This window comes from Gavia stellata, chromosome 1, assembly GCF_030936135.1.
Source record: "Gavia stellata isolate bGavSte3 chromosome 1, bGavSte3.hap2, whole genome shotgun sequence".
Classification (NCBI taxonomy): Eukaryota; Metazoa; Chordata; class Aves; order Gaviiformes; family Gaviidae; genus Gavia; species Gavia stellata.
In genome coordinates this window covers 57,438,847-57,452,479 of record NC_082594.1, presented here as the reverse complement: position 1 = coordinate 57,452,479, position 13,633 = coordinate 57,438,847, and the positions used below count along the sequence as shown (strand labels likewise).

At 37.5% G+C, this 13,633-nt stretch overlaps 1 protein-coding gene across 2 annotated transcripts in view; it reads left to right on the top strand.

The window, feature by feature from the left end:
• The window catches only part of ABCC4 (ATP binding cassette subfamily C member 4), a 151,821-nt gene that overhangs the window by 111,928 nt on the left and 26,260 nt on the right, over positions 1-13,633 (top strand). The window contains exons 24-29 of one of the 2 annotated variants that reach the window (XM_059818476.1): positions 328-428; positions 2,601-2,792; positions 5,818-5,874; positions 7,118-7,273; positions 11,305-11,394; positions 11,858-12,030. In XM_059818476.1, the coding sequence (XP_059674459.1) occupies positions 328-428; positions 2,601-2,792; positions 5,818-5,874; positions 7,118-7,273; positions 11,305-11,394; positions 11,858-12,030 (769 nt within the window). The remainder of the gene's footprint in view (positions 1-327; positions 429-2,600; positions 2,793-5,817; positions 5,875-7,117; positions 7,274-11,304; positions 11,395-11,857; positions 12,031-13,633) is intronic. The other variant, XM_059818482.1, reaches the window with a different exon arrangement.

Sequence of the window (13,633 nt, the reverse complement as noted above, 5' to 3'; positions counted from 1 at the left end):
GAAAAGTTAGTAATGCTCAGCCAGATAGGGATGACCCTAACAAGTCCTGAGGCTGAACCTCAGTTTTTAGATAAAGTGCCAGGCCAAGGAGAAGTGTGGTTATCTTTTCAAATATACAGACAATTTCCAAAATGTACCAAAAAAATGCAGCAAGTAGCTGTTCTGCCTGGAGCTACTCATTGCACAGATGGCAAGTACAATGTAACCAAACAAAATTCTGGCTGTGATGCTTCCGTCATGTAAGTAACCTCATGAAAGGGAAGTTAACTAGAATTTTGTGTAATTACCAGTGTACCTATTTGATTCTCTCTTTTCTTTATTCTGCAGCTTTGAATGCAGGGCAGGTTGGTTTGGCGCTATCCTACGCAATCACCCTCATGGGAACGTTCCAGTGGGGTGTTAGACAAAGTGCTGAAGTTGAAAACCTGGTAACGTTTATTTCTTCCTTTTCACCTCATGGTTTCTTTTCGTGGTTGTGACATGAGGCCTTAAGGATGGGATTCTTCTTAATTAACTTAGGACATTAATACCTTAGCAAGCAACTGAGGCACCACTTACAGTCCATAAAGAAAAATAGCCTCTTCTAGGGTATAATTTGTCTGACAGATTTTGAATGTCTGTTGACATGAATTGTGGCCACTGACTGTCCCTCTCCATTCATAGTAAGGGAGGCTTGATAATCTTCCTTTAGAGCAGAAAGGAGAATGTCTAGTTACAGTGTAGACAATTGCACTGCAACTCACTAAAATTACAAGAATATTTTTTTAATGGTATTTTTAGATTTGGGATTTTTAATTTATTATTATTTATTATTGCATTTTAAAAATTGATTTATATTCCTCATGGTGTTTTTTAGGGTCGTGTTAATTTGTTGTAAAGGTTTATATCTTCTTAATTCGTTGTAAGTTAACAAATGTTTGAAAGCGTTTTTTTTATATTCAGCTGAGAGGTTTGTGTGTTTTCAAAAACATATAAAGTAAAATGCCTTCCACCAATTTACAATATTTATTAGCATGTTGTAGTTTGCCTATTTACTTTTTTAAGTTAATATATAAGAAAAAAAGGCTATGAAAAGAACATACTGAGCATAAACCTGGGGGTTTTTTGTATGTTTTGTTGACAACGGAAGGTTACTTATAATTATGATTTGCTGACCATAGTCTAGGCAATACATGTAGTGCTTTTGTAGAAGTTACAAAGCCATGTTAAATAACAGATAAAATTAATAATAATGTTAGATTTGGGGGTTTTTTTGTCGAGCACATTGCTTCTTCAGAGCGTTTTTCAGACATGAATAAACTAGTGGTGTCAGACTTCAGTGAGAAATGGGAAGAAAGCTTTCAGGTTTTTTCATACCAGTTGGGAAGTTTTGGAAGTGTCAATCCGTGGGACTCTCTTATGTAGTGAGTTAGTCTGTTGGAGGCTGTGATTCAGAAATACTTTGGAGGAGAAAGGATCGCCATTCACTAAGCTGGCTTTGATGTGGAATGTTGATCATTTTATGATTAGCATCGACTTCTTTTGACAGGTGGACATCCACCAAAAATCCCTTGTTATTAAAGGCTAACTACAGTTTGGGGAGGCAAGAACATTTCCTCTCTCTTCTACTCTGTCACTCCTTCTTTATATGGTTTTCCTTGGAGCTTATTTTGTAATGTGGAAAGGGTAGGTGGCAATGAGGTCAGAGAACTTGCTGCCTGGTGACTCTTAAAGCCACTCCAGGCAAGATAAGCCCACTGGATATCTTTGTTTTGGGGTTTTTTCAGAATCCATCTATGAGCAGATAACAGTTAAATAAAATCAATTGTATTGAGAAGATGTATGGGTGAGGATGTGCACCAGAGCCTAAACAGAACTTTCTTTTTTCCCCTTGGGCAAATAATAAATCTAGATAGCTCAACTTCTGATTCTCTTCCTTCCCGTAAGATTAGAGGCATCAGTAAATATTGCAGTTTCTTTCATATGTGGCATAAAATACCTAGGAAAACAAGTTTTATTGCATATAAGCCACTAATAATATGGTGACAGCTGTCTTGGATTGTGGAGTTGCTTGTGACAAATATATTTAAAAGATTTGCTGGGGGTGAGCGCAGAGGTAATGATGAGGACAAAAAAAGGAATGATGAAGCCAGTAACTCGATGCTAGTAGCTATCGTGGATCTGCCTGTAGCTCATACAGCATTTTCATTTCTAGCTTTGTCTTGCCAGCACAGAATGAAATGGTGTCATCTTAGCCAAGACTGACGGACGGCTCTCATAGCTTAAATATCTTAATATTTATGCATATACTTAAATTTTTAATTAATCCTACTGATCAGAAATGAATACAATACTTTTGTATGGATTTATGTATCATAATAGATTTGGGTCTGTAGTAGGACATGAGATGCATTCTTTCCACTTTTTCAGTTGTATAAAGTAAGAATAGGATGGTACCAAATAGTCTTATCTGTGCTTAAAAGAAAAACTCTGGAATAATTTGCATTGAATCTTTATAGGAAGAATACACACACACACGCGCGCGCACGTGTGCATGCAATATTTGCAACGTATGCAATTAGCTGAAATTTATGTATATATGTTGTCTTTCCTCCCCTTAGATGATATCAGTAGAAAGAGTAATGGAATACACAGAACTTGAAAAAGAAGCTCCTTGGGAGACCAGCAAGCATCCACCACCTGAATGGCCAAGCCAAGGAATGATAGCATTTGAAAATGTTAACTTCACTTACAGTCTAGATGGACCTTTGGTGTTAAGACATTTGTCTGTTCTAATTAAACCAAAAGAAAAGGTATGTATATGGCTGTCTTTGGCCATTCACAGAAATTAAGCAAAGATGATAAGTTGACAAGAAGCTGTGTGATAAAAATACATTATAAAATATATGAATGTTAGGAAATTAGTAAGTGTTCTTTTGAAAAATAAGCCTTAGTCATATTTAATAGCAAAATTTGGAGCCTATTTATCTCCTGTAAATGTAGCATAAATGTGTCTGGGAACATGACATTTCTGTCTGTCAAAACAAAGGGTTAAATATGTTTGATAATTTCCTGATAAAATTTGGGTTTCATCAGAAAGTGGCAGACATTCAAAATACAGACTAAGCCCAAAATGTTTGTTGAAATCCAAAGCAAATGGAGCTGCATTAGGAAATTGGGATTTAGTAGAGGGAATGTAAAGGAATGAAAGGTGTTAACACACAAGGTGAGCAGACGCAATTGAATATAAGGAGTGTACACGCTCTTGCACAGAGCCCCGAATGGAAGAGAGGAGAAAGAAATACAAATCAATTGCATAAGTTTAGAATTGGGGATTTTATTTCAGTTCCTTTTGGCAACCAATCCAATTAACTGCTGCCATTAATTAGATTAGTAGCCAAAAGAAACATAGAAATAAAACTCTTCCTCCTCTGCAAATTTGACTCTTCCTCCCCAATTTTGACACCATCCCAACTGAAAGAGTGCTGCAAGGAAGGTCTCCCCCACAGACAAAATTAAATTAGAGCCCTGCAGTGTTAATTTGTGCTTTGCTACATTTGAAATGCACATGTACTTCTTTGATTAGGATATCTTCTCTAGGAGGCTGGTTCAACTCTCTACAATCATTGCTCTGGCCTCATTTGTAACATGCTTTTCCATTCAGTCCCAAACCTGTTTCATTGCTCATGTGGACCTTTTTAATAGCATGCGTGTTACCAGAATTCAACCCCACATTGCTGCATGGAGATGATTTCATGGAATTAGGTATGGGTGAGTTAAAAATGGTGTTTAAGAAGAGCAAAAGGGATGTTTATCTACTCTCTGCTTTTCTTGCCTATGGGCCATCTCTTTAGCTGTTCTATATCACTCCAGTGTAATAGCAGACAAAAAGATTTACATTTCTTAGTGAGAGACAGAAATAAAAAACGGAAGCAAGAGATATTAGCAGTGTATGATTCAATCCTTGGTGGGGGCAGGACGGAGAGGGATGACTGGGGGTATTTATTTTTGCTGAGTGGTTATGCTGTGGTTTTGTCATCCTGAAGTGAATTTGCCCAGCTTGAAACTATTGCCAAGAACTTCATGTTTGTTTTCTATGATGTTTTACACAATACTGCAGTAGACTGCCACTGTGTAAAATAAATCTCTCAAGCATCTGTGCCCCTTATATTGGTTTTAATTATGGAGAAATGTCTCTTCAGAACCAGGTTTCCAGATTTGCTAGGGATTCTGCCCATGCGGCTGTCAGTGAGAGCTCTTATGCCTGCTCATACCCCTGGCTCATACAGACTTCTGGTGGCTGCAGTGCCAGTTTAAACTTCTGTCATGTCTGTAGGGTTTTTTTGTGGCCACCCCAGCACCCAGCTTGGGAAGCTGTAGGTACAGTAAGATTGGAGGAGGTGATTACTAGCAGATCACTCGTGGGCTAGGTAGGGTCTCTCTTGGTCCACTTGCGTCAGCGTTCAGTATTTCCCTACAGTCAAAGCAGGCTAGGAAGGATCCTCTGTTTTAACATCTTCCCTAATGTAGCAGGGTCTGCCAGAGACAGACCAGGGAGTGCTTACTTAAGGAGCTCTGCCAGCAGCTGTCTATGATTAACCTCTTCAGCTACTATAGCTGCAGCAAGAGAAGATTAGCATGTGCACCCTTGGTTTTTAAAAACCATTGTCTTTGGTTTAGGGTGCTTATGAATGCTTATTGACTAATATAGCGTTAAATGCACTTTGTCCTGACAGATCCTAAATCTGGGGCTATGGCTACATGAAAAAGTTAGGAGGGTGAGGGTCTAGATTTACGGCATGGCAGCTGTTCGCATAAATACTCTCACAGCGTACCACGAAAGGAGGTTGCCTGAGGGATAACAAAGACATGGGCAGTTTCAGTGGAGTAGCTGACATGCTGCAAATCTCACTCTCATTTTTTGTGCAGCTCTACTTTGAAGTATGAGTGATGCTTGAGTAACGATGAGCCCAGCGTAGCAGGTGTACTCCTGTGTATGCACGTGGCTTGCATCGGGCAACAAAATCCTGGCTGTATGATTCCTGTTAGGTGGCTGGGACTCCCATCTGCAGACTGTCGCTGTGTTTGCACTGGCTATGAACATGGCCCTCTGAAAAATACAATGTATTAAAAAAAAAAAAAGTGTACACTGAGAGCTGTTTCAAATTCATGTCAATTTTCAGCAGCCTGTAGTCAATTGGACCAAAAATACAAATAGATTCCTCTAAATACTGAAGAGCATAGTCCTTTCATTTGATGCCAAACTGAAAGTGGGATTTTGACAATATGCAGAGCAGCTGCATTTTTATTTTAAGTATCAATGTATTTTTTATTTCTTTTCTTTATATCCTTAATACAATACTTTATATCACTGACATTTACAGAGAAACAATTGAACTTTTGTTTTCACAACTCCGGGTGTCTGTGTTCTCCATTCAGCATTTTCTTTCTCAGATGTAGCGTAACTGTTCAGAACTATTTTTCCTTTGTTTCACTGATATGATTTAGAATACTAGACGTTTTATCAGTTATTGTAACAGATTTGCTTAAATTAGGCTGTACCTTTAATAATAAGCACTGTATAAATGTTAATTAGTTTACACACAATAGTACCATAATGAATTGTTGGATGAAATTGTTGAATTGGAAAATAGAAGTAGAAAATACCTTTTAGATTATACAGCATAAGTTGCTCCTTGCAGTATACTTTTTTAGTGCTTTCTGTATTTTTGATCAAATGTGGGTACTGCTGCTTTGTCTGAGCGTAGTGTCTCTGACTGTTAGAAAGTTTCTCCTTGCTCTTCGATGTAATGTTTCCTGTGCTTAATTTCATTCCAGCAGTCATTACTGCATACATCTGAGTCTCAGGCAGTGGGTAATTGCCCTCTGATGTCTGTACGTATACTCATGAAGGTTTTCATGTTTCTTCCTCCCTTCTGCACCCCAATCATTTCGCCAGGCTATATTGTACATGTTTAATCCTCGTAAATCCTTCCTCATCAAATCAGTATCTCCAACCCATAATAATTTTATGTTGCACTTCTCTGAACTCTTTCCAGTGTGTTGATTTCTTTCTGGAAATGTAGCGATTAGAACTGAGTGCAGGAAATAAATGCTGCCAGATCAGATCTGCGTAGAGGGTTACTCCCATCACCTTCTCAGATACAATTGATTACTGTACATTGTTTTCTCTAAGAATCCTTTACCTGAAGACAACATATTAAAAAAAAGAGTTTGCTGCTCAAGTAGTATTTAATCACCACTAATTATATGTCTCCTCTTATTTATTAATGGGCCTACTTTGTCCCGAGCGTTGATTTCATAGGAAATATTTGAAGGTCTTAACTCCTTGTCTTTATAGTTAGCAATCCCATATTTTGCGTTTTCGCTACCTCTTTTTACTGAAAGCATTATTTTTTCGCATTGCATACAGCTTCTGGTTTTCCTTTCGGAACGTATAGAAGCCTGAATAACTGTGACTTTATTATTCACTGTTTCTCCTGTTTGGAAAGGAATTGCAGCTTGCTTACGTGGCCTTGTATTTTCAATACTTGTGTCCTTTCTGTTGAAGCTGTCTGAAGCATGAATACAGTTTATAATCCTCCTGCTAGTTTTGGCTTTATTTTGGCTTTAGAGTTTGACTACTTTGAAGTGCTTCACCTTAACCATGCTAACCAAAATCAGTCTAGTTGTATAAAATAGGAATACTGCTCGTACATTGTTCCCAAAGTGCTTTATGGGAGTCCTTTTTTGGATTGAGAAGGAGATGCATGCCTGAACTGATTTGCCTAACATCACCCAGCAAACCAGGTTTAGTATAAAAATTAGCAGCCTTGAATCACATTACTCTATACACTGAGCCACTTTATCTTGTTTGCACAACAAAACACCACACATTAAGGGGAAATCTTTCACCTTTGAATATGATCCAATAAATTGTTGGGTATCCAAATGTCACCTGAATCCAAACTGATTTAAGGGGAGGTTTTTTCCTCTCGAAAAAATGTTAATGAGAAAAAAGTTTTATTTGGTGCTTGTTCCACTGTAAATCCTGTGATGTTGTAAAACAGTTGCTTGACATATTGATTCATCCTGGAAAGCTCATGGTTTAATTGTACCAGCTTGGCTTGCTCTGTAGGTTGGAATAGTGGGAAGAACCGGAGCTGGGAAAAGCTCTCTGATAGCAGCCCTCTTTCGCTTGGCGGAACCCGAAGGAAGGATTTGGATTGATAAGTACTTGACGTCAGAGCTAGGACTCCATGACTTGCGGAAGAAAATTTCAATTATACCTCAGGTAAGAGTGACTTGGTCTGCTGTAAACATTTTTCAAGATAATGCCATAGTATTTAAAATATGTTGCCAGGATGTGTTCCCCCTGCACTTCTACATGGAGAAGACATAGAAACTTTAGTGAGGCATTATTCTTACTTGAATAAAGTCTTGATTATTTTAAGATAAACAGAATCAGTTTTGGGGACGGAGGATTTTCTTCCTAGATTTGTCCTCCGTCTGTTCCTCTGGAATACTTGTGAGTAGGTGTTAGCAGTTTGCTGTCATCCTATAGTCTGGGAAAGAGCAGAGAAAATCTGACAGGAATATACCAAGCTTCAGCAGTCCTCTGAAGTCACTTGATCCTTTGGCAGCAATTCCTACTTGATGCGTTGCCTGAAGCTTCCTTAGTAAGGGACTTTGAGGGACCACTTTCAACTCTGTAGTCACCCCTGTACAAACTGACTGAGGCTGGATCTAGAAAGAGCAAATGTGCCAACTGGAAGTGATCTACCAGCCCTTCCATTATTTTGAGAAGGTTGGACAGGAGGAGAGCAGGGGAACAGACAAAAGAGTGGGTCATTATGACCCATAAACAAAAACTTGGTGGATTTTAGAAGCTGAATGCAGGAAAGGGTGCAATACAGGAAAAAAACTGAGACAGTGCTGGGAATAGCTCATCTCTGGTGCTGAAGCAGAAGAAAGGATGTTCCAAGAAGTCCAGTAGGTCACAGGTCTTCTGTGGTTTTTGCTTTCAAATGAGACATTGAATCAGAGAAGGGTTATGTATAACCTCAAAACTTCCTAAAGGCAGAGCCTGTACAGGTTACCATGTTTCATGAGAGCTCTGATCTCTTCATGATCATTTGCTTTCCACTGGAGAGGGAGGAAGAGGAAAAGCTCATATGCTACAAATGCAAAGTCATGTTTTTGGCAAATAATTTATCTGGGATATTCTAGCAGGTAGGTAGAACAGTAGGCTGGAAACCAGAGGAATTTGTTTGCCATGTTTAGCATTAATTCTCAGATCTCTGTATTTTATTACAGAAGCTGTATTTAGAGTCCTGACACCATCTTTGTATCTGAATGTTTGCTAGCTTGTTGGCAGGATGGCATTCAGAGTGTATTACTTTATTTAAATTGAGAATCTGATAAAAATGGTAATGAACGGTGGTTCTAAGCCTCTCTTGATTACCTGGGGTTTTTTTTCCTTTCCCAAGAATACGAGTCAGAGAAAATAAGCAGGTATGCTATTAGCAAAAAAAAAAAAAAAAAAAAAAAAAAAAAGAAAAGAAAAAAGAGGTACTCCCCCAGCAATTGGATTGTTGCCTAATGCAGGATGTCTTTTGTTTCTGCATGCTGAAGGCTTTGTTATTGCACAGCTGAGGTACTCACTGGAACTAGTAATCTTTTGTATGTAAAGAGGACTTTATGTGGATTTAAGTTCTATTTTTTTGTTTGTCTGCAGAGTTCTTTTCTCCTGAAAGTAGATGATCATCTGTTCATTCAAGGTCTATAGCTTTTTCAAAGCCTTGTCCATAGCTATTGCGGGTGATTTCTACATCTGGAAGAATTCAACCCGGTTGAATAAAATAGAGTACTGAGGCAGGAAAACTGCTGGTCAAATACAGTTTCTACATGTTCAGTGATGCAGATGCTCAAAGTTCACTGCATTTAATTACACATGGGTTTTTTTTCATACATTGGTCTATCAACATGGTTGTAACACTATTTTAATCCAGTTGAATTCTGTGACTTTTATCAAGTTTATATGATAGGGTTTTCATCATGGTCACAGAGGGTTTTAAGTGTCCAAAGGCTAGCAGGTTGCATTTCTTTTCCACATAAGGGAAGATTTGTTTCCACTAAGAATATGCAAAACTATTAAGTGGTGATAAGAAGAAGGGGGTTTGGAATACAGTTTATACTATAGTAAACTGAATGATAGGCATTGTCTTGTACTGCATTAATAGTAGTGTCAGTAATAAAAATAGTAATGTAACATCAGGTAGTTATTTTGCAGCAAATATCTTCATAATTATGTGGGAAGCTAAGAAACAAAGAGGGAGAGATGCTTATTAAAATTACAACATAATGCTAAACAGAACCATTCCTAGAGAGTGATGAGGCAAGACTGAAGTTTTCTTATATGTAAGTTTAAATACTTACCTGGAGAAATAAAAATGTGCTTAGGCTTCTAATTGCTTGCTTGGATGGAGCTGTGTGAAGGTTGTGTTTGTAAATCCTTTCTATGCAAATGTTGTCTGCCTCCCTGACTGCAAGCATTTTTACAACAATTATTTACAGGTTTGTCTTATTACTTTCCTCTCATAAACCAGACTATTTAAAATAATAATCTGTGTCAGAAATGGTAATTAAAAAAATATCCTTATCTTCTGTTGCAGTACATGTATGTTGTTAGGACTTTTATAATAGTTATGAACACTTTATAAATTCAGCCTCTTATTTTGCCAACCTATAAAAATGGATTGAAAAGGAAAATAAACGTAATAATACCTTCAAAACACACCAAATGGTATATTAAAATATGTATTGTTAAACAAATTACTTTCTAGGTGTTTTTAAAGAAAAATGTTGTTTAACCTGTTAATGTTTTTATTAAATCCTTTTGTTAATTCAACAGGTTTTTAGGGACATGTTGCTAATGCAACAGATACTTTCAAATAATTGGCATGTTATGTCAAGAAATGCATACGTTCTTTTACATTGCTTGTGGCATGTTAATCCTTTTATGCCACTCAGAGTGGTTTAGAAATGAAGACACAATAAAAGGGTTAAGGTCTAAATTCTGTTCTGATTTGCTGCAGCCCTTTGGAGCTGGGTGTCACTAGGGTGAGATGGGGCGTAAGTCAAAACAGAGGTTAATCTCGGAGTAAGCTGAAGTTATCCAATGTAAGTTTAGACTTTATTTCCTAGAGGAGAAAAAAAGAAAACATTTTGCATAAGATTTCTGCAATTTAAAGAAGACTGACAACATGATGAATGGTCTCCATTTATGATTAGCACTATTACAGCTTTTGACTTGTTGTTGTTGTCTTTATGTGTGGTATGAAGAGGAGTTTAGCCCTAAAGTCGTGTCAGTGCATGGCTCTCAGGTCTGGCAACTCACATTAGTGAGTACTGATCTGTTTTTTAAGGAGTTCTGGACCAAAAGTTGTCTTCCCGCTTCTCAAACAGTACATTATCCAGTGTGACTTGATTTGTGCCAGTTTTATTAATGATTTGTTATTGATCTGACTGGGAACTGAAGTAGAACAAAACTTGCTTTGACCACAGGTAAACCCACATTGGTACCTGAATGCGAGAAGGTACTGATTTGACTCGCTGGTGTATTTTGAGTTAGAGCTTTGCCCAGCAGTGCTCCAGTTCTAAGTAAGTTTACTTTGATGCTGTGGCAGTATAGATTAACTTCTATGTGTGTAGGTTTAAACATTGTGTTGAAATGGTGAAAGCTGTTCCTCTTAGGCTCTGGTGGTAAAATTGAAGGGCTTTTATGGTACAAAATGAAAAAAAAAAACCACAACCAAATAGAGAAGGAAAACCAGAAAGGCATTGTGAGCTCTTTGATTCCTCTCTGGTTTATGTGCATCAAAACCAAATTTTCAAAACTGCCCTAATGTAATTTAGGAGTGTGAGCTCATTGACAGTGGTAGTTGCTGGTTTTCATTAACAATATCAGGAGGATAGCAATGATTTCATGTAAGTGTGAATATATATATATATAGCTTGTGGCATCAAAACAGTGGCATGTAAATGCCCGTCTGAGTACCGACATAACTGTGTACAGCGATTTGCAAACAGACCTGTCCTGTTTAGTAAATTATCTTCATACAGACTGGTTGAACACTTGCCTTCCCCCCGCACACCCTTTAAGTGTGCTGTTGTGAAATACGTCTTTGCGTTTCATAAAAGATAGCTTGTTGTTGGATATTTCTGTGCTGTTGTTGATATGGGTTAGTTCTGATTGTTATTAAATTACCTATTGCAATATAAAACTTGTGTTTATAATGGAATGCTAATTTTACTGGGTTTTAGGAGCCTGTTTTATTCACTGGAACTATGAGGAAAAACTTAGATCCTTTCAACGAATACACCGATGAAGAGCTGTGGAATGCCTTGGAAGAGGTGACTTATTAAATCTAATAATGTACATCTGATATTTACAAGCCAAATAACACTACAGTGCTTGTGTGCGATAGGTTTTAGATGTTTTCATCAGGTTTGATAAGGGCATAACTGTTGATAGAAAAAGGTAGACCTTTGTGTGCGTGTGTGTGTGTGTATGAGTGTGTAGACATGTATATTGTTATATAAGTCTTTTATGAAAAAATTATCCTTTGGGATGATGCTTTGGTTACGTTTTGATTCATATCTTAGTTTTAATGAACAGTAATAGATTCTTAACAATGTGCTTTAATGTTTTTAGAATTCTAATAACTGACACACTGTGTAATCCAACTTGGCACTTACTCATTTTGTGTCCGAATATAAAAGATAATCCTTGCATACTTACTGTTGTGTCATCAGACACACAATAGCTGATTTAAAAGAGAGTTACTCATCCTACAGTATGTTGACATGTCAACAGGTGCAACTGAAGGAGGTTGTGGAAGATCTGCCTAATAAAATGGAGACCCAGCTGGCAGAATCTGGGTCTAATTTTAGTGTTGGTCAGAGACAGCTGGTGTGTCTTGCCAGAGCGATTCTAAAAAAAAATCGGATCCTTATCATTGATGAAGCAACAGCAAATGTGGACCCAAGGTAAAAACAAAGTCTGTCATGTTAAGATGAGCTGGGTTTTCTTCTAATATGATCATCTGTAGTGTAGGCATTAATTTAAATGCCTTATATTTCTTGTAGTTTGTATTGCTATTTTATGTTTTTAGTCATAGCATCATAATTGTCTATTCAAAATGGGGTGGTTGAGCTTTGGCTACAGAGCAGATGATATAAACTAAGTGCTCGAAATATCCCTAATTTCAATGTATTCCACAGAGTAGGGAAATTAATATTCAAAGTTTTTATCCTGCAGCCATAGACAGGAAGACAAGAACCTCCTTGGAAATGCACATCAGTAACATCAGAATAGCCATGAAAGAAGTTGAGTTCTGTTGATTTCTAGAAGAAATGTCTTGTGGAAGTAAATAAATAAAGATTATTTAATTCATCTTCTCCCCGAAAAAAACCCCAAAACTAGAAAGGTGAAAAATGGCTATAAGCAAAACGGGATACTTCTGGTTATGAGCTGCTATCCCTTTGGATATCTCAAGATGCCGGTGTAATAAGTTACAGATAAAATAGGGGCCAGGGGGAAGGTAGGCTGTCCTAAACACCAGAAGAATTGCAGAAGAGATTTGGAGATGTTTAAAGCTACAGGAGGGACTAATTTATCATTCATTATTTTGCTTGTATAACTCAGGCCGGCAGAACTTTCCTGAATTCATTCCTGTTTGAACTAGAGTGTACTTCCAGAAGAACATCCAACCTCAATAGAAAAAAAATTCAATGACAACCCTTGTTAAATTGTTCCAATAGCTAAGTACCCCCACTGTTAATTTTTGAAACATTTGAAACGCTGGTGGAAGTATTTTGGAAACAATACTGCAAACGTACTGCATCAATTAGTCTGAGCTGAATATATAGTTCCAACAAACTATGGCTTGAGGGAGAACTCAAAGTCCAAAGAGGACAATAACACAGCAAGTCCCTCAAACAGATGCATTAAGGATTTTGTATGTCATCTGGGCGTGACTCATTTTTATAACATCTTCTTGGGGGAGAAGTGGTGCCACTAGGGTAGCTTTGCAGTTCAGCTGACAGTGTATTTCTAAAATCTTTAGAGAAGTGCATTCCCTTCCCAGAGGTTCTCTTTTATTTTTTTTTTTTTTGGACTATTAGTTTATTTTTGGCTGAGCTCTGATAGATTAACTGTGATTAATCATAGCTGTGGAAATTTAATACCATCTTACTCATCCTCCCTGTTTTGGCATCTCACATGTGTGTGTTCTCAACTTGCACTATCCATTTAATTGATCTTGATTAATGTGTGCTGCAATATATATTATAATAAGGTAAATGTTTGTTTGTATCAACTCGAGGCATAACAATACAAATAATAACTTAGAACTTCTTCTTTGAATTCAGTTTGCATTACAGTCATTATTACCTTTTCCTTAATGTGTTGCTATAACGAGAGCTGAGTATTTTGCAGCTGTGCAATCTGATGGGACGCTCATCAGGAAACGCTGATGTGGGTTGCTTAACTGAGCAGTTAGAGAGGCATTTTTGGCACGTAAGGAAAACCTCCTCCTCTTCTGATGCACAACCCCCATACCTGGCACCCTTGTCTCTAGCCTGGCGGCAA